General features: G+C 46.9%; 1 protein-coding gene across 2 annotated transcripts in view; it reads left to right on the top strand.

Moving 5' to 3' along the window:
* The window catches only part of SPATA6L (spermatogenesis associated 6 like), a 143,783-nt gene that overhangs the window by 62,452 nt on the left and 54,437 nt on the right, over positions 1-26,894 (top strand). For both annotated transcript variants that reach the window (XM_063913975.1, XM_063913974.1), the window contains exons 4-5: positions 9,507-9,555; positions 23,388-23,429. In XM_063913975.1, coding sequence (XP_063770045.1) covers positions 9,507-9,555; positions 23,388-23,429 — 91 coding nt within the window. The remainder of the gene's footprint in view (positions 1-9,506; positions 9,556-23,387; positions 23,430-26,894) is intronic.

The following is a 26,894-nucleotide window of genomic DNA, read 5'->3' as shown; positions in this document are numbered from 1 at the left end:
TGTTTTCTGCATGCTATGTTGAAAAAAGAACCAGTTTAAAATAGAAGTACAATTTTCCTACTTATGTATAAGTTGTTATGGAGGTTGTATTCTCATAGGGCAATGTCTAATGCTTTAACATGTGACTGACTGCTAGTATGTGTGCTGACTTTTCTGTGTAATGTCAGTCCTGTTCTGACCCTCAAATCAGGTGCACTGTGGTCAGATTGATCTCACCTCTATATACTGACATATAGGGTGATTTTCAGTCACAAATTGTGTAGTCAATAACAGGTTAATACCATGTCTGTGAGCGGCAAAAGTGATGAGGAGAATTTATCAAGCACTCCTACAGCCCTAACATGCTTATCTTGTAAGTCAGGGGTAATTGATATGAATCAATTGGTCACTTATGAGGGTTTGTGTGCAAACTGTTTCGCTTTTCAGGGGATTCCCGCTTACCGTCAGTAACCGCCTGTTACTGACTCCACCCACTGCGTTGTGGGCGGGTTTATGCTGCCACCACCAAACTCCTAACCTGCCGTGGCGTTTGGAACCACGGTTCTACTCTGTATGTGCCGACGCACTGCCTTACCACAGCTGTGTGGTGCTGACGAATCCCCACTAGCCACTTGCTAGGCCTCTACCGGTAGCTGGCGGAAGGCGGAGCTTGGAGACGTTAGGTGCTTCCCTGGACAGCCGGAGGACGGGGCTAGGTTTGGCCTAACCCTGTTGGTCACAAGATGAAGCAGTCTTCTTGAGGCAATGATGTTTATTTGCTCAATGATAATAAGATTTTACTCACCGGTAAATCTATTTCTCGTAGTCCGTAGTGGATGCTGGGACTCCGTAAGGACCATGGGGATTAGCGGCTCCGTAGGAGACTGGGCACAACTAAAGAAAGCTTTAGGACTACCTGGTGTGCACTGGCTCCTCCAACTAAGACCCTCCTCCAGACCTCAGTTAGGATACTGTGCCCGGAAGAGCTGACACAATAAGGAAGGATTTTGAATCCCGGGTAAGACTTATACCAGCCACACCAATCACACCGTATAACTCGTGATACTATGCCCAGTTAACAATATGAAATATAACTAAGCCTCTCAACAGATGGCTCAACAATAACCCTTTAGTTAGGCAATAACTATATACAAGTATTGCAGACAATCCGCACTTGGGATGGGCGCCCAGCATCCACTACGGACTACGAGAAATAGATTTACCGGTGAGTAAAATCTTATTTTCTCTGACGTCCTAAGTGGATGCTGGGACTCCGTAAGGACCATGGGGATTATACCAAAGCTCCCAAACGGGCGGAAGAGTGCGGATGACTCTGCAGCACCGAATGAGCAAACTCTAGGTCCTCCTCAGCCAGGGTATCAAACTTGTAGACTCTTGCAAAAGTGTTTGAACCCGACCAAGTAACAGCTCGGCAAAATTGTAAAGCCGAGACCCCTCGGGCAGCCGCCCAAGAAGAGCCCCTTTCCTCGTGGAATGGGCTTTTACAGATTTAGGGTGCGGCAGTCCAGCCGCAGAATGTGCAAGTTGAATCGTGCTACAGATCCAGCGAGCAACCGTCCTGGAAACCTATACTTTTCAGGGCCCTGACTACATCCAGTAACTTGGAATCCTCCAAGTCCCAAGTAGCCGCAGGCACCACAATAGGTTGGTTCACATGAAAAACTGATACCACCTTAGGAAGGAATTGGGAACGAGTCCTCAATTCCGCCTTATCCATATAAAAAACAGATAAAGGCTTTTGTATGACAAAGCCGCCAATTCTGATACACGCCTGGCCGACGCCAAGGCCCACAGAATGACCACTTTCCACGTGAGGTATTATAGCTCCACGGATTTAAGTGGCTCAACCCAATGCGACTTCAGGAAATCCAACACCACGTTGAGATCCCATGGTGCCACTGGAGGCACAAACGGGGGCTGACTATGCAGCACTCCCTTAACAAAAGTCTGAACTTAAGGCAGTGAAGCCAGTTCAATTTTAGAAGAAAATCGATAGAGCCGAAATCTGGACCTTAATGGAACCCAATTTTAGTCCCATAGTCACCTCTGACTGTAGGAAGTGCAGAAATCGACCTAGCTGAAATTTCTCCTTTGGGGCCTTCCTGGCCTCACAGTACGCAACATATTTTCGCCATATGCTGTGATAATGGTTTGCGTTCACTTCTTTCCTAGCTTTAAATAGCGTAGGGATAACTTCCACCGGAATTCCCTTTTCCTTCAGGATCCGGCGTTCAACCGCCATGCCGTCAACGCAGCCGCGGTACGTCTTGAAACAGACAGGCCCCCTGCTGCAGCAGGTCCTGTCTGAGCGGCAGAGGCCATAGGTCCTCTGAGATCATTTCTTGGAGTTCTGGTTACCAAGCTCTTCTTGGCCAACCCAGAACAATGAGTATAGTTCTTACTCCTCTCCTTCTTATTATTCTCATTACCCTGGGTAAGAGAGGCAGAGAAGGGAACACATACACCGACTGGTACACCCACGGTGTTACCAGAGCGTCCACAGCTATCGCCTGAGGGTCCTTGACCTGGCGCAATATCTTTGTAACTTTTAGTTGAGGCGGGACGCCATCATGTCCACCTGTGGCCTTTCCCAACGGTGTACAATCATTTGGAAGACTTCTGGATGAAGTCCCCACTCTCCCGGGTGGAGGTCGTGTCTTCTAAGAAAGTCTGCTTCTCAGTTGTCCACTCCGGGAATGAACACTGCTGACAGTGCTAACATATGATTTTCCGCCCATCGGAGAATCCTTGTGGCTTCTGCCATCACCATCCTGCTTCCTGTGCCGCCCTGTCGGTTTACATGAGCGACCGCCGTGATTTTGTCTGACTGGATCAGCACCGGCCGGTGTTGAAGCAGGGGTCCAGCCTGACTTAGGGCATTGCAAATGGCCCTCAGTTCCAGAATATTTGTGTAGGGAAGTCTCCTGACTTTTCCATAGCCTTGGAAGTTCCTTCCCTGTGTGACTGCCCCCCAGCCTCGAAGGCTGGCATCCGTGGTCACCAGGACCCAGTCCTGTATGCCGAATCTGCGGCCCCCTAGAAGATGAACACTCTGCAGCCACCACAACAGCGACACCCTGACCCTTGGAGACAGGGTTATCCGCCGATGCATCTGAAGATGCGACCCGGACCACTTGTCCAACAGATCCCACTGGAAAATACTTGCATGGGACTTGGCGAATGGAATTTCTTCGTAAGAAGCTACCATCTTTCCCAGGGCTCGCGTGCATTGATGCACCGACACCTGTATACGTATTAGGAGGTCTCTGTCTAGAGACAACAACTCCTTGGACTTCTCCTCCGGGAGAAAACCTTTTTATCCTGTTCTGTGTCCAGAACCATACCCAGGAACAGTAGACGTGTCGTAGGAACCAGCTGCGACTTTGGAATATTCAGAAACCAGCCGTGCTGTTGTAGCACTTCCCGAGATAGTGCTACTCCGATGAACAACTGCTCCCTGGACCTCGCCTTTATAAGGAGATCGTCCAAGTACGGGATAAATATTTCGGCCATTACCTTGGTAAATACCTCGGTGCCGGGGACAGACCAACGGCAACGTCTGGAATTGGTAATGACAATCCTGTACCACAATATTGAGGTACTCCTGGTGCAGAGGGTAAATAGGGACATGCAGGTAATCATCCTTGATGTCCAGTGATACCATGAAATTCTCCAGGCTTGCAATAATCGCCCTGAGCGATTCCATTTTGAACTTGAACCTTCGTATATAAGTGTTCAAGGCTTTCCATTTTAGAATGGGTCTCACCGAACCGTCTGGTTTCGGTACCACAACATTTTGGAATAGTAACCCCGGCCTTGTTGAAGGAGGGGTACCTTGATTTCACCTGCTGGAAGTACAGCTTGTGAATTGCCGCCAGTACTACCTTTCTCCGAGGGCAGCAGGCAAGGCTGATGTGAGGTAACGGCGAGGGAGAGTCGCCTCGAACTCCAGCCTGTATCCCTGTGATACTATTTGCAGAACCTAGAGATCCACCTGTGGGCAAGCCCACTGGTCCCTGAAGTTCCCGAGACGCGCCCCTACCGCACCTGTCTCCACCTGTGGAGCCCCAGCGTCATGCGGTGGACTCAGAGGAAGCGGGGGAAGATTTTTGATCCTGGGAACTGGCTGCTGGTGCAGCTTTTTTCCTTCTTCCCTTGTCTCTGTGCAGAAAGGAAGTGTCCTTGACCCGCTTGCTTTTCTGAAGCCGAAAGGACTGTACCTGAAAATACGGTGCTTTCTTAGGCTGTGAGGAAACCTGAGGTAAAAATTTTTTATTCCCAGCTGTTGCTGTGGATACGAGGTCCCAGAGACCATCCCCAAACAATTCCTCACCCTTATAAGGCAGAAACTCCATGTGCCTTTTACAGGCAGCATCACCTGTCCACTGCCGGGTTTCCAATACCCTCCTGGCAGAATGGACATTGCATTAATTCTGGATGCTAGCCGGCAAATATCCCTCTGTGCATCCTTTATATATAAGACAACGTCTTAAATATGCTCAATGTTAGCAAAATATTATCCCTGTCTTAGCGTATTAATATTATCTGACAGGGTATCAGACCACGCTGCAGCAGCACTATTTATGCTGAGGCAATTGCAGGTTTCAGTATATAACCTGAGTGTGTAAATACAGACTTCAGGATCGCCTCCTGCTTTTTATCAGCAGGTTCCTTCAAGGTGGCCGTATCCTAAGACGGCAGTGCCACCTTTTGACAAACCAGTGAGCGCCTTATCCACCCTAAGGGATATCTCCCAACGTGACCTAACCTCTGGCGGGAAAGGGTACGCCATCAGTAACTTTTTAGAAATTACCAGTTTCTTATCGGGGGAAACCACGCTTCTTTACACACTTCATTAATTCATGGGGGAACAAAACACTGGCTGCTTTTTCTCCCCAAAAATAAAACCCCTTTTATGTGGTACTTGGGTTCATGTCAGAAAATGCGTAACACATTTTTCATTGCCGAGACCATGTAACGGATGTTCCTAGTGGATTGTGTATATGTCTCAACCTCGTCGACACTGGAGTCAGACTCCGTGTCGACATCTGTGTCTGCCATCTGAGGTAACGGGCGTTTTTTGAGCCCCTGATGGCCTTTGAGACGCCTGGGCAGGCGCGGGCTGAGAAGCCGGCTGTCCCACAGCTGTTACGTCATCCAGCCTTTTATGTAAGGAGTTGACACTGTCGGTTAATACCTTCCACCTATCCATCCACTCTGGTGTCGGCCCCACAGGGGGCGACATCCCATTTATCGGCCTCTGCTCCGCCTCCACATAACCTTCCTCATCCAACATGTCGACACAGCCGTACCGACACACCGCACACACACAGGGAATGCTCTGACTGAGGACAGGACGCCACAAAGTCCTTTGGGGAGACAGAGAGAGAGTATGCCAGCACACACCAGAGCGCTATATAATGCAGGGATTAACACTATAACTGAGTGAGTTTTCCCCAAATAGCTGCTTGTATACATATATTGCGCCTAAATTTAGTGCCCCCCCTCTCCTTTTAACCTTTTGAGCCTGAAAACTACAGGGGAGAGCCTGGGGAGCTGTCTTCCAGCTGCACTGTGAAGAGAAAATGGCGCCAGTGTGCTGAGGGAGAAGCCCCGCCCCTTTTTCGGCAGGCTTTCTCCCGCTTTTTCTGGAATACTGGCAGGGGTAATTTTACATCTATATAGCCTCTAGGACTATATATGATGTAGATTTGCCAGCCAAGGTGTCATATATTGCCCTCAGGGCGCCCCCCCCCCCCCCCAGCGCCCTGAACCCATCAGTGACCGGAGTGTGAGGTGTACATGAGGAGCAATGGCGCACAGCTGCAGTGCTGTGCGCTACCTTGGTGAAGACCGAAGTCTTCTGCCGCCGATTTTCCGGACTCTTCATGCTTCTGGCTCTGTAAGGGGGACGGCGGCGCGGCTCCGGGAACGAACACCAAGGTCGGGGCCTGCGGTCGATCCCTCTGGAGCTAATGGTGTCCAGTAGCCTAAGAAGCCCAAACTACCACCTGTTAGGTAGGTTCGCTTCTTCTCCCCTTAGTCCCTCGCTGCAGTGAGTCTGTTGCCAGCAGATCTCACTGTAAAATAAAAAACCTAAATATACTTTCTTTCTAGGAGCTCAGGAGAGCCCCTAGTGTGCATCCAGCTCAGCCGGGCACAAGAATCTAACTGAGGTCTGGAGGAGGGTCTTAGTGGGAGGAGCCAGTGCACACCAGGTAGTCCTAAAGCTTTCTTTAGTTGTGCCCAGTCTCCTGCGGAGCCGCTAATCCCCATGGTCCTTACGGAGTCCCAGCATCCACTTAGGACGTCAGAGAAAATAACCTTTAAAAAGGCTCCTCTCTATTGCTAGGGGCAACAGCATACAATCAGATGTTTCAGCAGAATAAGATAGTACAATACACAATCCTATGGGCCAACTGCCCTCCTTTTATCCCTCTCCAAGACCCATTACCACAGGGGGTAAGCCCGCCCTGTGGTGTACAACCAATCAATGTTTACCCATGAGCTGTGCATGCCTTGGTCACATGCACAGCTAACATTGTTCCCTATGGACAGTGGGGAGTGGTCGGTCTCCTTTGACTATCCCATCTTGAAGGATCAGGAGACGCCCCGGTGCCGTTCAGTCTAGGCTGGGGGGAAGTTTTCCCTCCTAAACTGACTTCCAGAGACCTGCCCGGGACCCAGCTCACTGCCTGCAGCCTGGATTTGGGCTCCAGAGCTGGGCAGCCTGGCTCCCCTGTCCAGGTTTCTAGGCCACTACGGGTGATCTCCATGGAGCTCCAAGAAACCACTCAGCTTGTTTCATAGCTGAGCTTCTTCCCTTTCTCCCAATGCCCCTCTGAAGTGTGAGGCTGGATGGGAAAGCATTCCGTTTTTGGGGAAAAGGTCTGGGAGAATCCATCAGCCTGCACAGCCAGGGATTCCCTCCTCCTGGGACACACAACCAAGTAAGTGCAATTTACCTTTAAATACATCACATTTAAATCACACTGTACATGTTATACATTTAAAACAATGTCTTTATTTTTTTTTCCTTTTTTCACCCTGTCCCCTAGTCCTGCAGCCTGGCTGCTAGGACTCTGTCTCTCTGTGCTGGAGGTATGGGGCTGGCTTCCCGCATCCTCCAGCCTGCCTGCCTTTGGGGTCCAGGGAGCTGGCGCTCCCTGTCCCCCCAGTGGGGCACTCGCGTTGTGGCCTCGCCGCACGCAGCGGCGCACCCCCCTGTACCAAAGCCCAGCGGCCCGGGACACTTGTCCCGGCCGCTGTGGCTCTGGCTCCTTTGCAGCGCTGAGGTGCCGGGAGCATAGCTCCCGGACCCCAGCGATCACCATCCTGCTCACCCCCCGCCGCTAGGAAGCCGGCTAGCCCGGTCCCCCATGAGCGGCGCACTGTGGTGGCCTCGCCGCGCAGGGAGCCGGCTAGCCCGGTCCCCTGTATGCGGCGCTGAGATCGGTGTCTCGCCGCAGCGTCCGGCGGGGAGCCGGGCTGCGGCGCACCCCCCTTGCCGGCCAGCAGCCCGGGACGTTCGTACCGGCTGCCGCGGCTGGCCACCTCCGACGGGCTGAGGCGCCGGGAGCAGAGCTCCCGGCCCCCAGCGGCGGCTCTCCCTTCTCCCCGGCGCGCACACAGTTAGTGCGCCCGGGGCTGCACTGACCGCTGCCGGGAGCGGAGCTACCGGACTCCGGCGGTCAGCGGCTGCCCTCTCCCCCGGCGCGCACACACTGCTCAGCGCGCCGGGGGGCTGTCCTCACTGCCGTGGTCTCCGGAGAGGTCCGGGACCACGGCACACACAAATAAAAAAAATTTGTACATATTTATAAACACACGGCGCCTAGCGCCCAATACAGTTTAAACCTGGCGCCAAGCGGCCATTGTCTTTTAAAATGGCGCCGGGCACTAGGGGTTAACCCCTTCAGTGCCGCGGCGGCCATTCTCCTAGTGGCTGGGGGCCTCTCCGGCCACAGGGACTATATAGTGGAGGCCCCAATGCATCCTGGGAGACCAGAAAGCTCGTGACCGTGTTGGTGCCGTTTTCGCTGTCGCTCGACAATATCCCAATGTTATCCTGTGGATACCTGTGGACATAAGAGAAATCACGTTATCAACGGTAAGTTCTTACCATAACGTATATTTTGCTTTTATAAATCATGCTTTCTTCAGAGGTATGTTGACCTGGCCAAAGTGTTTGTTTTATGTATCCTCTTATAAATGGATTACCTGCTTCAGCTTGAAAAAATAGCAACTTATCTGCATAATTTTGTGTTAAAATGAAAATACAATTTTACTGGAAGCAAACACTATACATTCAATCACCAGTAATACAAAAGTAGTGAGAATATGATTTGTTTCCAGTAGTAATTTTAGGAATGGGTTCACATGCGTAAAGCTTTTTTTCTTCCTGCAGGCGCTTCTCCGGTCACATGATTTACGTAAACTCCATGGGGGAACTGTAATAGCCTGCGAGAAGCAGTAAGTGCAAGACTTTGCGTGAGTTCTCACAGTTTTTGTAAGCGGCAATCATTTACACGCCAAAACCAACCTGGTTTTGCCATGTAAATGATTGGTGCTTTAAAAAACCAGTAGAAAACACAGATGTCTCACACCTACTGCTTCTTGCATGCTGTTGCATTCCGCCACTTGTGTGTTGGGAGAATGACACCGAGCAATAACGAACAGACATCTTCAGATTACATGACTATGGATCTGTTATGTGGTTATGGGCATGATACTGAGTTGGGAATAAAGTAAAGCTGGCCATACACCTTAAGATCTTATGTCCAACCAACCAATTTGTTGGTTGGAATAAAAATCTGGTAATGGATGAGAGCAGGTGACAATCAATAATATGCTCCAAAACACTGGAAAACAGACAAATTAGTTAAAGCAAATGGATTTAACTAATTTAAATAACCATTTTTGCCTGTTTTCCAGAGCTTGGGAGCCATTTGCTCTCATCCATTACCATGGATTTTTGTTCCAACCAGCGAATTGGTTGATTGGACAGAATATCTTAAGGTGTATGACCAGCTTAAGGAAGAGCAAGTAACTGTGCACCTGGATAAACCATGTTACAATTCAAGGGGTGCAAATACACATGCAGGGTATATATCGACTGCTTTTTCATGTAGACCACATATGCTGGATAGCTTTTTGTTTACACTGCAGTATGCATTTCAGTTTAGACACGCTGTTACTCTTTCCCTCCATCGGACCACACCACGACCTATATGCATGTCCTAATGTGTACACAACTGTGTGATTGCACCCCCACTTCCCCTCCCATACACACTTTTTTCTGTATGCCACATTGAATTTACTAGATCTGATTTTGGGGATGTATTCATATCACTCTATTACCATAGTCTGATGTGTTATCTTATCATTTAGCTAATGAATCATAGATTGTGTTCTGCTAAGCAGTGTTCACCTGTTGGTATGGATGTCATTGTTTACATGAATAATTTAATGGCATTTCAGAATGTTTAATACTATTTTTTATCTAGGTTTTTCGAAAGCCAATAGACCCGGCTGCAGTGGTGCAAGTTCTGGAAAGTAGGTGGAAACGATCATCACTATTATCATAATTACACAGACGGGAAAAGAGTTGCAAGTTTTTATTGTAGTCCCCAAAAGATCAGTGGTCCACCTATGTTCCCTATATACTTAGTGCTAAACGCATTTACATCAATATAAAAAATATATGGTTCTCTATGGGATTTGCTAGTCTTTCCTTTTTGTGTGTCATTCAGATTTAGGGTCCTAGAAAGTGTCAAGGACTATATTGTACAGCAGAATGATCATACCCTTTTGCAAGGGTGAAGACAGACACAATCTCTCATATGGGGAGAGACTCTGCATAGTGTTTCAGCTTCAGATTTAAAAGCCCCCACCAGGATAAGTGGTATGTGGCTCTTTGTAAGACAGGAAATCTCCCCGTTGTATAAGGTTGTCTAAAAATTTCACTCAAGAAGCAATACAAGGTAGGAGAAATAGGTGGGTGTTGGCATTTACATGTCTGGCAGATAAGCAAGCCCAATTTCTCATACGTCCTAGAGGATGCTGGGGACGACATCAAGACCATGGGGTATAGACGGGATCCGCAGGAGACATGGGCACTCTAAAGACTTTTCATTGGGTGTGAACTGGCTCCTCCCTCTATGCCCCTCCTCCAGACCTCAGTTTTAGAAATGTGCCCAGGTCGACTGGATGCACTCTGAGGAGCTCTACTGAGTTTCTCTGAAAAGACTTATGTTAGGTTTTTTATTTTCAGGGAGATCTGCTGGCATCAGACTCCCTGCTTCGTGGGACTGAGGGGGCAGAAGCAGAACCAACTTCCTTAGAGTTTCATGGCTCTGTTTCTGGCTGACAGGACACCATTAGCTCCTGAAGGGAACTGAACGCTAGCCGTGTCTAGATGCTCACTCCCACAGAACGCCGTCACCCCCCTCACAGAGCCAGAAGTCAGAAGACAGGTGAGTATGAGAAGAATGATCTTCAATCAAGTAAGTGACGGCTGAGGTGCGGCGCGGCTGTCGGGAGCGCAGCGCGCCATTGCTGCCCACACACACAGGCACTGCAGGGTGCAGGGCGCGGGGGCGCCCTGGGCAGCAAGAAAAATACCTCAAACTGGCTAAAAGGGGCATAAGATGCCGCTGGCACAGCCCTACCCCTGCCAGTATAAATATTGTCATGGATACTGAGGGGCGGAGCTTCTTCCTCAGGCAGCCAGCACACTACTCAGCACCATTTTCTCTCTTTCCTCAGAGCTGCAGAGAACACGCTGGTCCTCTCCTCCACTTCTGACAAGTACAGGGTGCTATGAAGGGGGGGCACAAAGCGATTGTGGTGAATTTGATAGTGTATATTACTATTTAAAAGCGCTTTTGGGCTGTGGACATATTGTGTTCACGGGCAATACTGGCGCTGGGTTTGTGAACTGGCTGCTCCTATCCTGTGTCCCTCTGACAGATTTTACTGTGGGTCTGTCCCCAAAATAAGTCCCAGTGTGTCTGTGAGTGTGGTGTACACGTGTGAGGCATGTCTGAGACAGGGAGTTCCTCCCCGGAGGAAGCCATTTTAGGGACACAGAGTTGTATTGTGGTGGCGCTACCGACACACCAAGAGCCTGCATGGGTGAAAGAGCTACGTGACGGTATGCATCTGATTAACCGTAGATTAGATAAGTCTGAATCTAAGGCTGCATGCTAGAGAAAATCTGTGGAAGATGTGATTTTTCAGGATGCTGTTATCCCTTATGCGGGCGGCCCCTCTGGGTCACATAAGAGACCATTTGCAAATGTTGTAAACACTGATACCGACACGGATTCTGAATCTTGTGTCGACAATAGTGAATCCAGAGAGATAGATCATAAATTGGCAAAAGGTATACAATATATGATTGTGGCTATAAGGGCTGTGTTGGAGGTTACAGAAAGCACTCCTGTACCTCAGGAGAAAGCTTATTTATGTAAGGAAAAGAAATCCAAAGTCACGTTCCCTCCTTCACACGAACTAAATGCTCTGTTTGAAGGGATGTGGGTGAATCCTGATAAAAAAAAATCGTATTCCCAAAAGGATTCACATAGCTTATCCTTTCCCGGTTGAAGACAGGAAAAAATGGGAGTCACCCCCTGTGTTAGACAGTGCACTTTCCAGGTTGACAAAGAAGGTAATTCTCCCTGCTCCTGGCACGGCTTCTCTTAAAGAGCCGGCAGACCGCAAAATGGAAACGACATTGAAATCCATTTATGTTACCAATGGTACACTGCTCAGGCCCACTATTGCCTGCGCATGGGTGAGTCGCGCTATTGAAAAATGGTCAGAAAGCGTGTCATCAGAAATTCACACGATTGATAAAGATGAGATACTCCTTAAGTTAGGAAATATCAAGGACGCTGCCGCCTACATGCTGGAAGCAATGAAGGATATTGGACTCTTGAGTTCACAAGCCGCTACCATGGCAGTATCGGCTAGGCGGGCGTTATGGATTCGCCAGTGGAACGCGGATGCAGATTCCAAAAGAAACATGGAGGCTCTCCCATATAAAGGTGAGGCCTTATTTGGCGATGGCCTGGATGCGTTAGTCTCGGCGGCTACCGCAGGTAAGTCAACATTTTTGCCCTCTGCGCCTGCACCGGCAAAAAAGACCTATCACCTGCAAATGCAGTCCTTTCGGCCCAATAAATACAAAAAGGCGAGAGGTTCCCCCTTCTTTGCAGGTAGGGGAAGGGGAAAGAAGCCCACACCGGCTCCAGGTTCCCAAGAGCAGAAGTCTACCCCTAATTCTGCCAAATCCCCAGCATGAAGCTGGACCTCTCTTGCGGGAGGCCGCTCGGGTGGGGGCACGTTTCAAACTCTTCAGCCAGGATTGGATTCTGTCTGGCCTGGATCCCTGGGTGTTGCAAATAGTATCCCAGGGATACAAACTAGAGTTTCAAGACGTTCCCCCATGCCGATTTTTCAAATTGACCTTGCCAGCTTCTCCGCCAGAGAGAGAAACAGTAACAGCGGCAATCCAAAAATTAGGTCAAGATCAGGTTATAGTCCTGGTACCGTTGTCACAACAAGAGCAGGGTTTTTATTCAAGCCTCTTTGTTGTTCCGAAGCCGGACGGCTCGGTCAGACCGATCCTAAATCTAAAAGATCTGAATTTCTTCCTGAAAAGGTTCAAGTTCAAGATGGAATCACTTCGAGCGGTGATTGCCAGTCTGGAGGAGGGGGACTACTTAGTGTCGGTGGACATAAAGGATGCTTACCTGCATGTTCCCATTTATCCTCCTCACCAGGCTTATCTGAGATTCGCGATTCAGGATTGCCATTACCAATTTCAGACGTTACCTTTCGGTCTCTCCACGGCGCCGAGGGTATTCACCAAGGTGATGGCGGAGATGATGGTCCTCCGTCAGAAAGGAGTCAATATAATCCCTTATCTGGACGACCTCCTGATAAAGGCGAGATCCAGGGAGCAGTTATTACAAAACATATCCCTCTCCCTGTCAATACTCCAACAACACGGGTGGATCATAAATTACCCAAAGTCACAGTTGGAACCGACGACAAGGTTGTCTTTCCTCGGGATGATTCTGGACACAGAAGTTCAGAGAGTATTTCTTCCGCTGGAAAAGGGTCTGGAAATCCAGAAAATGGTAAAACAGATATTGAAACCATCAAGTGTGTCGATCCATCAGTGCATTCGGTTGTTGGGGAAGATGATGGTGGCCTACGAGGCCATACAGTTTGGCAGGTTCCATGCCAGAGTATTCCAGTGGGACCTGTTGGACAAGTGGTCGGGGTCACACCTACACATGCACAGAAAGATAATCCTGTCGTCAAAAACCAGGATTTCGCTCCTGTGGTGGTTGCACAGCTCTCACCTGCTAGAGGGACGCAGGTTCGGGATTCAGGACTGGGTCCTAGTAACCACAGATGCAAGTCTCCGAGGCTGAGGAGCAGTTTCTCAGGGAGAAAACTTACAGGGACGTTGGTCACAACAGGAAGCCTGCCTTCACATAAACATTCTGGAGCTAAGAGCCATTTACAACGGCCTTCAACAAGTGGTACATCTTCTTCAAGACCGTCCTGTGCAGATCCAGGCGGACAATGTAACAGCAGTCGTATACATAAACAGGCAGGGCGGAACGAAAAACAGAGCGGCAATGGCAGAGGCATCAAAAATCCTCCGCTGGGCAGAAAAACATCTACAAGCTCTACCGGCAATATTCATTCCGGGAGTAGACAACTGGGAAGCAGACTTCCTCAGCAGACACGATCTCCATCCAGGAGAGTGGGGCCTCCACCAAGAAGTCTTCGCAGAGGTGACAAGTCTTTGGGGAGTTCCTGAAATAGACATGATGGCGTCTCGTCTCAACAAGAAGCCTTTAGAGATACTGTTCCAAGTCGAGAGACCCTCAAGCAGTAGCAGTGGATGCACTGGTGACCCAGTGGGTGTTTCCGTCAGTGTATGTTTTCCCTCCACTTCCGCTGATCCCAAAAGTACTCAGGATCATAAGAAAGACAAGGGTTCGAGCAATCTTCATTGCCCCAGACTGGCCAAGGAGGGCTTGGTACCCAGATCTTCAGCAGTTACTCATAGGAGATCCTCGGCCTCTTCCTCCTCGGGAGGACCTGCTGCAGCAGGGGCCGTGTGTGCACCAAGACTTACCGCGGCTACGTTTGACGGCATGGCTGTTGAGCGCCGTATCCTAGCCAGGAAGGGTATTCCTAAGGAGGTCATCCCCACCCTTATTCAGGCCAGAAAGGGAGTAACGTCAAAACATTACCACCGTATTTGGAGAAAATATGTGTCTTGGTGTGAATCCAAGAAAGCTCCTACGGAAGAGTTTCACTTAGGATGTTTTCTCCATCTTTTGCAGGATGGTGTGGAGACGGGCCTACGATTGGGATCAATCAAGGTCCAGATTTCGGCCTTGTCAGTGTTCTTCTAAAAACAATTGGCCTCTCTTCCAGAGGTTCAGACCTTCGTGAAAGGGGTTCTGCACATCCAGCCTCCATTCATGCCTCCAGTGGCACCATGGGACCTTAGCGTGGTATTGCAGTTCCTTCAATCGGATTGGTTTGAGCCTCTACAAAAGATAGAGTTGAAGTTTCTCACTTGGAAAGTAGTGATGCCTTTGGCATTGGCATCCGCAAGGCGGGTGTCGGAATTGGGGGCCTTGTCTCACAAGAGCCCTTACCTGATTTTCCATGAAGATAGAGCAGAGTTGCGAACTCGCCAACATTTTCTTCCAAAGGTGGTTTCTGCTTTTCACATAAACCAACCTATTGTGGTGCCAGTAGTTACTGACACATTCACTGATTCAAAGTCTCTAGATGTGGTTAGAGCTTTGAAAATCTATGTTGCTAGAACAGCTCGTATACGGAAAACAGAGGCTCTGTTTGTCCTGTATGATCTCAACAAGATTGCCTGTCCTGCTTCCAAGCAGACTGAAAGGGTTAAAGCTCGTCTCTGCTTCACATGTCATAGAATTGTTTGTGTTACAGAACTGTTTGTTCCAGCACATTTTTGCTACTGTCTTTGTCTGTTATCTTTTTATACCGTGTGCATAACTTTTCTATTTGAGTACAAACTTGCCCATATATGTATATCCTTCCGCTGCGGCAGTTTCTAGCCAATCATGTTATGTTAACCCCCTTTTTGTGTTCTGTCCAATTAGTTATTGACTTGGGACATACACGCCCTAAATCCTTTCTTTTATATACTTTTGTTAAACAAACAATAAACAGTGTGAATCTTTACTGCTTGTGTTTTGCATGTTACTTGTAGCAAAAGGTTTACACTCACGGACGTCTAAGAGACTATCACATCGAGGGTTAAAGAATAGAGGAGTGATCCTTACAAGTGGGGGCTCTTGCCGGAATTCAGTTGATCGTCCCCGGACGGTAAGATAGAGAATTTATTGTCTGTCTTTGCCGGACGGGATTGCGGTCATACACTGAAGCTGAATCCGTGTCAGTGTTCTGGGAACACGTGACCAAACATCTTTAATGTCTGGGACTTAAAGATACGTCTGAGAAGTGACCAGGGGTCCAAGCGCAATTCTCCAAAGACGTTAGTATCTGGGATACTTAAAATAGACCTGGGAGTCTATACATAACGTAGATTTTACCTCGATTTGATTGTCTACTTATTATGTTATGGCCATAACAGATATTAGAGTATAAGTTTCATGTATTCAGCTTGACGGGTGGTAAGTGCACGTCTGTTGAATACCCTTATAACTTTCTTGCTTCCTATCACAATACGCTGCATTTCCAAGTCCCTGTACGAGTGGTGAGTAAATGTACAGATTATTACTATCAATTGTTTTGTTAAAATACTATGCAGATGATATTGTGATATTGTCAATAACTAATTAACTGGTTAGCTGATGCATGCATAGAAAGTTGTTGGAAATTGTGTTTTTACTATGGGCTCTGGTCAGAGTAAGAAAACTGTATACCCCCCTCCCCTACCCGAGGAGACATGTAAAGAATACGTGGCCCGTAGTTCTACCTCTGATTATTATTTGATTGATCCCTGGGTGGATAATTTAGCAGGGTGGACAGAGAAAGCAGGATAGGACCCATTCCCACGGGAAGGCAGTAATTACCCTTTCTATATGGATATGGTTAAAGGTCTTTGTTTAGGGGACAGGGAAGCCTGGCCGTGGTATGATCACGATCCACAATGGGATATGACATATATGCGGGCCGGGGGTGAGCAGTGGCTGACCATAGCGCCCTATTGGTATGATAAATCCATCAATAAGAAACAAAGGAGGATTAAAAATATCAGTTCCCAACAGCACAGAAGGGAGGAAGTGAGAACCTGTAAATCTTTGAAAACCCTCTCGCCTCCCCCTTACATTCCAGTATATCCTGCTCTTAAAGACACAGATCTCTTAGCAGCAGTAACCCTTTCACAGCAGATGGGATCGCCTCCAACTCCACTGCTAGAAAATGCGTCCACTAGCTCTATCCCTAACGCACCAGTAACCCAGAGTTTAGATAATAGTGTAATAACCTCCCAGCCCACATCCCTTAAACAATCAGCCACCCGCCGCACAGCCGATTCCACTATCGCTGCTGAGGGCTCCTTCTCCCCCCATGTCACTCGAAGAGGAACTGAATTCTCTGACGGCGGTGAAGCTTCTTCCACCACCGTTGCCCTCCACTTACCCTTTATGACAGTGGGAGACCAAATGTTAATAAAACCCATTGAAATAGAAGATTTAGACAGGATAGTAAAACACTGTCCCAAGCCTACCGTTACCCCCGCTGGCTGTATATCTTATTTGCGCAAAGCTTGCAAAGGACGCAGCTATACACAAGAAGACATGAGGCTGATTATAGATGGTGTAACCGACCACTATAATGGATGGGATTGGACAAAGGTCCCTACCATCCACACACCCGCTGCACAAAATAGTGCCGCTGCTTACCCCCTCAACACACTGACAGGTATCGAGGATATGTGGAAGGAAATTGATACACATATGAAGGAAGTCTTTAAAACCCGTGCTTCTTTGCCTGTCGCTGTAGCTTGTAAACAGAAGCCCTCAGAGTCTGTTACTGAGTTTTGGAAAAGGTTTAAGGACTGCTGGACAGATGACGCTGGCTTACCTTTGCTTAACTCAGAAAGCTTACTCATTTCCACCTTCATTAACAACCTTCTACCTTCTGTCATAGTTTCTGTTAAGCAAAGCGTCTCTTCCTGGACTTCTGATAGTACGAAAGATTTTGAAAAAACATCTGTATGAGAAAGAGGCTGCAGGGTGTTTTGATGTAAAGAAACCTGCACCCACTCATAACTATCAGAACTCCAGACGCTTTGACAGACAGAACCAACCCCGCAGTCAGGGAAGATTCCAAAGACCCCAACATAAACCACCTACAGGAGACATGGCCGGCAAACGGCACACCTCCTGTTACAACTGTGGCCAGGATGGTCACTGGGCAAGAGATTGCCCCCAGCCCCCTCAGACACCTCGACAGCCTGCTCTGAATCCTGCCCCCCAACAACACCCCCGCCCACGCCATGACAACCCTCTCTCTGATCATGTACGTTTCAGAGTTGACTGGCAAGACCCCGCGCACTGACGGGGCCCGGAGGAGGGTATCCCAGCCTTTATTCAACTCACCCGTCATTGGAAAGATTCACCTCTGCTGCCACTTATTATAAATGGAAGTAAAATTCCCTTTTTAGTGGACAGCGGTGCAACAACCAGTGTTTTGTGTTCTGACCTATATGATGGTGATTTGGAAAAGACTGCTCCTTCAATGGGAATCAATGGGATACCCACCAATGCCTGACTTAGCCCAAGTAAACCCCGCTCTTTGGTCAGAAGGTCCATATGACACTGGCCTAATCTCATGCACACCATATAAGGCCAATCTCAAACCCGACTCACAACCTGTTTATCAAAAGCAGTATCCCCTCTCACCAGAAAAGATAGAAGGTCTCCGCCCCATGATACAGCAATTCTTACAACAGGGTATTCTCAGACATATTGTATCACCATACTGTACTCCTGTGAACCCTGTTGCCAAAGCTGATGGCAGTATAAGATTTGTACAGGATCTCAGAGCGATCAATCAGTTAATTGTCCCAATTGCACCAATTGTCCCAGACGTAAACTCACTCATTTCTGCAATCCCTGCAGATGCTGCGTTCTTCTCTGTAATTGATTTGAAGAATGCCTTTTTCAGCATACCTGTAGATTCACAGACACAATTACTTTTTGCCTTTTCTTTTGAGGGTAAACAACTTACCTGGTGCAGATTACCCATGGGCTATATTGACTCACCCGTTGTCTATAGCATTGTACTCCAGGCCACATTGAGGCCCTGGCAACCTCACCATGGTTCAGTCCTGCTACAGTATGCAGATGATCTGCTGCTCTGTAGTCAAACTGAGGAGGCCTGCCGAGAGGATGGTGTTTCATTACTAAACTGGCTTTGTGAATGTGGACACAAGGTGTCCAAAACAAAAATGCAATGGTGTAAAAAGCATGTTGATTACTTAGGTTTTGTGCTCACTCAGGGAGAGAGGAAAATCAGTCCACAACGCATACAGTCTGTATTGGGCCTGGTCACCCCAACTACCCAGAAGGAACTACTGTCCTTCCTGGGTATGGTAAATTACTGCAGACAGTGGATATCTGATTGCTCCTATTATGATAACATTTTGAGACAAGCCACACTGAAGGACAAACCTAAAACTGTACAATGGTCACAAGAAATGTTAACTGCATATGAAAGTTTAAAATGTATGTTGATGAAAAGTCCGGCACTTGGCCTCCCCAATTATGTACTACCTTTCCATCTATATGCAAGGGACAATTGTAAAACCATGGCGGGGGTGCTCACACAGTTTCATGGAGGGAAGTTGCGCCCCGTGGCATTTTTTTCCAAAGTCATGCCAGTGTCTGTGCAAGGTATGCCTGCCTGCCTTAGGGCTCTGGCAGCCTGTGCTATGGTTGCAGAAATGGCCACTACCCTCACTTTAGGCCACACCACAGTACTCCACACCACACATGATGTCCTGGCAATACTTAAAGGCTTACACACACAGCACATGTCAGCACAACGCCTCAGTGGATATGAAGTACTTCTTTTGGGCAACCCTACACTTACCATCAAGTACACTGCCAGTTCTTCTGGCCCTACACCCATTCTCAATGCCCTTTTAGGCTTGAAAGGTCCCGAGGATTAACGACCCGACCTACATGACTGTGCTGCTTCCATTGAAGCTGAAACCTCTCCCAGACTTGACATGTCTCCCGTTCCCATACCAGGCGCAGACATAGTTTTTGTTGACGGCTCCTGTAGTAGGCCCAATGACAATACATACCAAGCTGGCTATGCCATTGTCACCCTCCCTGACACTGTGTTGGAAGCCCTACCAATACCTTATCAGTCCGCGCAAGCTGCAGAACTCATTGCACTCACTAGAGCATGTCCCTCCCTTGACAACGTCCATCTGCTCACTCAACTTCAAGCTGCTGCGACTAATACTGATCTCTCCGACTGGACTTACCCAATTCTGCAGAAAAAATCCTAAATCAGGATTAATCTGCAAAGAGGGGAAACCCTGTATACCCCAGTCCAGTGCCCCTTTGCTCATTGCCCATTACCATGGTGTTGGTCACCATAGTAGAGCCACAACACTCCTCCTACTAACCAATGATTTTTATGTTACTAATGCCAAATCACTTGTGGACCAGTATGTTAGCAGATGCATCACTTGCCTCAGGAATAACCCTAACAACCCCAATAAAGCTAAACACCAGCATCTTGAATACCCCACCACCCCTTTTACACACTTACAAATTGATTTTACCCATATCCCTGGCATAGGCAAACAAGAATATGCCCTGGTCATTGTAGATATGTTCTCTCGCTGGCCAGAAGTATTCCCAACTAAGTCAGAAGATGCTAAGACAGTAGCTAGAATCCTAACACAGGAAATCATCCCGAGATGGGGATGCCCATTGCAGATAAATAGTGACAAAGGCACAGCCTTTACAGCCAAAGTCACAAAGGCCCTGGTGAAGGCCTTGCAAATAGAATGGAAGTTTCACATCCCGTACCACCCGCAGAGTTCAGGGGTCGTAGAAAGAATGAATAGGACCCTCAAAGACAAACTAAGGAAGGCCACAGGAGGTACCTTCCACAAATGGAAGCAAGTCCTCCCTATCATCCTAGCAGAAATTAGGATGACCCCACAGAAAACCCTAGGGTACTCCCCTTTTGAGATATTGATGGGTAGGCCTTTTCCCACCCCATGGGCAAAAAAAAACCGTTGATAATACAGGAAGGAGATCTAGAACTTATAAGGGAAGAGTATGTCAGGGCCCTCATAACCAAACTTGATGAGATTGAACATGATGTCGCTTGTAAAAACCCTCTGAATCCACAGGAACCAACACACCCTTTCAAGGTTGGAGACAGAGTCGTGGTAAAGGTGCTCCCCAGGAACAAGAGCCCAGGAGACTTCACCTATGGTCCCGAGACAGAAGTCGTAGCAGTGACCAGAACAGCAGTCCTGACTGACGAGGGGCCCACTTGGATTCATGCATCCCGAGTAAAGAAAGTTCCCAGACCAGACCTTGAAGAAGAAGCAAGTGATTCCCGCGAGGTACTAACGGGGGCAGACAGCCCTGACCTCCAACAAGGAGAAGATGGAGGTCTAGAAGGAAACAATTAAATGAGAATCATATTATATAGATTAATGATTCTAAGAGGGGAATGAAAGGGTTAAAGCTCGTCTCTGCTTCACATGTCATAGAATTGTTTGTGTTACAGAACTGTTTGTTCCAGCACATTTTTGCTACTGTCTTTGTCTGTTATCTTTTTATACCGTGTGCATAACTTTTCTATTTGAGTACAAACTTGCCCATATATGTATATCCTTCCGCTGCGGCAGTTTCTAGCCAATCATGTTATGTTAACCCCCTTTTTGTGTTCTGTCCAATTAGTTATTGACTTGGGACATACACGCCCTAAATCCTTTCTTTTATATACTTTTGTTAAACAAACAATAAACAGTGTGAATCTTTACTGCTTGTGTTTTGCATGTTACTTGTAGCAAAAGGTTTACACTCACGGACGTCTAAGAGACTATCACATCGAGGGTTAAAGAATAGAGGAGTGATCCTTACACAGACTATTGCACGTTGGTTTAGAAATACGATTCAGCAAGCTCATACTACGGCTGGATTGCCGTTACCGACGTCGGTAAAGGCCCACTCCACTAGGAAGGCGGTCTCGTCCTGGGCGGCTGCCCGGGTGCCTCGGCATTACAACTTTGCCGAGCAGCTACTTGGTCAATGTCAAACACATTTGCTAAGTTCTACAAGTTTGACACCTTGGCCGATGAGGACCTAAAGTTTGGTCAATTGGTGCTGCAGGGTCATCCGCACTCTCCCGCCCGTACTGGAGCTTTGGTATAGACCCCATGGTCTTGATGTCGTCCCCAGCATCCTCTAGGACGTTTGAGAAAATAGGATTTTGATAACCTACCGGTAAATCCTTTTCTCCTAGTCCGTAGAGGATGCTAGGCGCCCGTCCCAGGGGGTAATTCCAAGTTGATCGCACCAGGATTTTTGATAGCAATTGGGCAAAACCATGTGCACTGCAGGGGGGGGGCAGATATAACATGTGCAGAAATAGTTAGATTTGGGTGGGTTATTTTAATTCTGTGCAGGGTAAATACTGGCTGCTTTATTTTTACACTGCAATTTAGATTGCAGATAGAACACACCCCACCCAAATCTAACTCTCTCTGCACATGTTATATCTGCCTCCCCTGCAGTGCACATGATTTTGCCCAATTGTTAACAAAAATCCTGCTGCGATCAACTTCGAATTACCCCCCCAGTGCGTACTTTACCTGCAGTTTAGTTATTACAGTTACACAAGTTGTGTTATCTTGGTTTCAGCATGTTGCTGTAATTAGTTCATGCCTGTTGGCGTGTGTTGTGTTGAATGCCATGTGTGCGGCATGGTTGAGGGGGTAAGTTGGTAGATATCTCACCACTAGTTAAGTAATTCCTTTCCTCGAAATGTCAGTCTCCCTGGGCACAGTTCCTACAACTGAGGTCTGGAGGAGGGGCATAGAGGGAGGAGCCAGTTCACACCCAATGAAAAGTCTTTAGAGTGCCCATGTCTCCTGCGGATCCAGTCTATACCCCATGGTCTTGATGTCGTCCCCAGCCTCCTCTACGGACTAGGAGAAAAGGATTTACCGGTAGGTTATCAAATTCCTATTTTATCGGGTTGGGTTTGTTTTGCCGGCGGTCAGGATCCCGGAGGATCGCCACAGGTTCTATTCCCACTCTATTGGTGTTGTGGACACCCACGAGTGGGAATAGTTCTGGTGTGTTGGAATGCCGACTGTCAGCATTGGCTGCGATCGGGGTCCCGACTGGCGGTCATGTGACTGCATGCCCAATTTATCACATCACAATTTACTTTTACCAGTTGAGCTTTGAAATCTTTTTATGTTTTAATTAAACGAAACAGCTGAGAAGTGCACAATCTGTATAAATATATACAGGTTGAGTATCCCTTATCCAAAATGCTTGGGACCGGAGGTATTTTGGATATCGGATTTTTCCGTATTTTGGAATAATTGCATACCATAATGAGATCTTATGATGATGGGACCTAAATCTAAGCACAGAATGCATTTATGTTACATATACACCCTAAACACACAGCCTGAAGGTAATTTTAGCCAATATTTTTTATAACTTTGTGCATTAAACAAAGTGTGTCTACATTCACACATTTAATTTATGTTTCATATACACCTTATACACACAGCCTGAAGGTCATTTAATACAATATTATTAATAACTTTGTGTATTAAACAAAGTTTGTGTACATTGAGCCATCAAAAAACAAAGGTTTCACTATCTCACTCTCACTCAAAAAAGTCCGTATTTCGGAATATTCCGTATTTCTGAATATTTGGATATGGGATACTCAACCTGTATTACTAAAGGATGGTGGTAAACATTGATGGTTATCTGTAGTTTCTATATTTATAGTCAATGATTGCTATTATACAATATATCATAATAAAAATGATGCAAAATGCGCTATTATGTCAGTGATACCTAATGCCGACTGCCAGAATACCGGCAGTGCCGCCACAGCTATTCCCACTCCTGGGTGTCCACGACACCCATGGTGTGGGAATGGAACCTGGGGTGAGCGAAGCGAGCCACCGAGCCCAGAAGGGGCTTAGTTCCGCTCACCCCCCTGCCGGCATTCTGACGGTCGGGGTTCCGGCGTCGGTATTTGACCTCCAGTATCACGACCAACGGGCTCCCGTACCCAACCCGTGTATTTATGTGTACTACATTTTCTCTTTCCAGAATACACAGCCGTATTTGAATTGATACAGCTCAGGAGAGTAGGTAAGGCTTGTACTAGCATCCAATAACTGCGTAATCCAGGGATACACATTTAACAGACTATATAATATACTGTCTTTTTATTTAGATGCAGTACATGTTTGATAAATTACGTTTGGTATTCTGCTCAGTGAACTATGAGCCTGTTTTAAAGTTGGACTTAAGTCTGTTTGTGCCACGCAAATATGCATATTCTGTAACCTACAGTACTGTGTAAAAGTTTTAGGCAGGTGTGGAAAAAATGGAAAAATAGAAGTGTTAATAGTTTATTTTGGTGAAGTAACAAAATGCAAAGTGAATGAGCAGAAGAGAAATCTACAGCAAATCAATATTTGGGGTGTCCACCCTTTGCCTTCAAAACAGCATCAATTCTTCTAGGTACACTTACCCATAAGTTTTGAAGAAACTCGGCCCTGAGGTTGTTCCAAACATCTTGGAGAACTAAACACAGATCTTCTGTAAATGTAGGATTGCTCAAATCCTACTCTCTTCATGTAATCCCAAACTCAATGATGTTGAGATCAGGGCCCTGTGGTGGCTATATCATCACTTCCAGAATGCCTTGTTCTTCTTTACACTAAAGATAGTTCTGAATGACATTGCTGTTATGTCTGAGGTCATTGTCCTACTGCAGAATAAAGTTGGGGCCAATCAGATGCCTCCCTGATAGTGTTGCATGATTGATAAGTACCTGCCTGTATTTCTCAGCATTAATGACACCATTAATACTCACCATATCCCCAAATCCATTTTCTGCAATGCATCCCCAAACTTGCAAGGAACCTCCACCATGCTTCACTGTTGCCTGTAGACACTCATCATTGTACCGCTCTCCAGCTCTTCGGTGAACAAACTGCCTTCTGTTACCGCCAAATATTTCACATTTTGACTCATCAGTCCAAAGCACTTGCTGCCATTTTTCTACATCCCAGTTCCTATGTTTTCGTGCATAGTTGAGTCAAAACAAGGCTTACTCAGGCTTGTCGTTGCAGGGCGGCTTGCAAGGCCAAGGTTACTGCATCTCGCAACACAAGTCCTTGGCCTCGCCACTCCCGGAAAACGTCCCTCCCCGCGAATGCCTCTGCCTGTCAAACAGGAGCCTAACATTGGGAAATGCAGTAAGGATCGCTTATGTGATCCTTACTGAATCACCCCCTTAGTACACAATTGCGTGCACTATTCCAAATGCAGTTTGCACAGGTGCGCTGTAGGGGTTTCCGAGGATGCACAGCTGGAACTACAGTGTCCTGGTTAATGTGAAGCTTGAATGCTTAGGGCAGGAATGATGGCTTCATCTTCAGTTCCACTTTATCCTCCTTATGCACTAAATGTCCAAGTTCAGAAAGCCCTTTTAGCAATAGCAAAAGTTAGGGGCAGATACTCTACCAAGTCAGATGCTTGTGATCTACTGAATCTAGGGTTCAAATGGCTCCAACTCGAAGGATTGGATAACCATTATAATAACCCTGAAAACCACCACAGGAACTAAAAGGAGGTGCATTTAGTGTCCCCCTTGCAAGAAAGTACATTTCCAGGACCAACAGGAGTCGCGAAAAGAGTAACAATGTCAGCACAGAACACTTGAATCTTTAAGAATCCTAGCTGTAAGACAGTAACCCTTTCTTTACACAGTATAAAAGAGGTACTTGGCCCACTTGTAGGTAGGTGTAGGAAACTTTTTACGCTCACACCAGGAATATATAGTTTTGCTAATTCCATAAAACAAATGTCACAGCTTTCAACATAGTCTGGACCGAGATGTAGTTACGAGACCGGAGGTCCATCGCTCTGGACCACTCTGTCTTGGCACATCAGCAGCTGAAATTAATCACCAACTTGTCAAGGTGTACAGTGATAACGTCATGTCCACCAAACATGTTTCCGTGACATGATATTATCACCGTACAGCTTTATAAGTTGGCAATTAATTTCAGCTGCTGATATGCACTTGTAGATGCACAAATCTGATCACTCTACACACCTCAATGTTTGACCATGTTTTCGCCAGCCCCACCATCTTACAAATGATGGGGGTAATTCCAAGTTGATCGCAGCAGGAATTCTGTTAGCAATTGGGCAAAACCATAGGGGTAATTCCAAGTTGATCGCAGCAGGAAATTTTTTAGCAGTTAGGCAAAACCATGTGCACTGCAGGGGGGGCAGATATAACATGTGCAGAGAGAGATAGATTTGGGTGTGGTGAGTTCAATCTGCAATCTAAATTGCAGTGTAAAAATAAAGCAGCCAGTATTTACCCTGCACAGAAACAAAATAACCCACCCAAATCTAACTCTCTCTGCAAATGTTATATCTGCCCCCCCCTGCAGTGCACATGGTTTTGCCCAACTGCTACAAAATTTCCTGCTGCGATCAACTTGGAATTACCCCCCATGTGCACTGCAGGGGAGGCAGATATAACATGTGCAGAGAGAGTTAGATTTGGGTGTGGTGTGTTCAATCTGCAATCTAATTTGCAGTGTAAAAATAAAGCAGCCAGTATTTACCCTGCACAGAAATAAAATAACCCACCAAAATATAACTCTCTCTGCAAATGTTATATCTGCCACACCTGCAGTGCACATGGTTTTGCCCAACTGCTAAAAAATTTCCTGCTGCGATCAACTTGGAATTACCCCCGATGTTGGGACAGTATGACTGATACAAGGCACAGGCTAATAGCCGTGAGGGGAAGCAGTGGTCTACCTGCTTTGACCTGGCCGGAAATTGGAATGAAATAGAGAACATTACACACGTGAGAGGTCTTGTTACCTTATTTATTGAACCACCCTTGTACTTGCATTCAGTTCCATTTTTCAGCAGTAAAAAGCAGGAATGCTGTTTCTGAACCTCAAATTAACTATGAGATAATCAGAAACTGCAGTCTTGAACCTTATATATTTAAATTTAACAGCTATACCACTAGACCTCCCGTTCCTGAATCTATTCTTCCAGAAACATAGCCCTGCTTATTGTACATTATATGCCAGCTGATGCTTACAAATTTATTTAAGGAGATATAGTACACCCAGAGCATTGTGCATGCTCTCAGCATTATCTAGACGCAGAGCTGACATCAGAAATAAACACATGTGGAAGGACCACTGTATACTGCCATACATAATGCCAATCCTGTTTTTTTTTAAGTTTTAAAATATGCCCTTGGGTAGGAGGGGTTTGTGTTGCCAATTAGCTCAGTAAAGGTAAAGTCAATCTTACATTGCCCCATGTATCATACTATAGTGATATACACAGTGCACTACTAATTGTCATGTACATTATAATATTACTACATATTATACAGTAGCTGAAGCACTTGGTGTTGCCCGGGTTTGAATGTTAGTTAATAAGTTATCAATGAGTTGGATGTAATTGTCAACATATTAGAAATAATTAACAGCTTATTAGCTCTTCCAACACACCCATAAGGTGGCTGCCCAGTGTCGCTTTTGTTTTTTGGGGTGTTGCCAG

The sequence above is a fragment of the Pseudophryne corroboree genome, chromosome 1 (genome assembly GCF_028390025.1).
Source record: "Pseudophryne corroboree isolate aPseCor3 chromosome 1, aPseCor3.hap2, whole genome shotgun sequence".
NCBI classification, from domain to species: domain Eukaryota; kingdom Metazoa; phylum Chordata; class Amphibia; order Anura; family Myobatrachidae; genus Pseudophryne; species Pseudophryne corroboree.
This window is presented reverse-complemented; position numbering and strand designations above follow the sequence as displayed.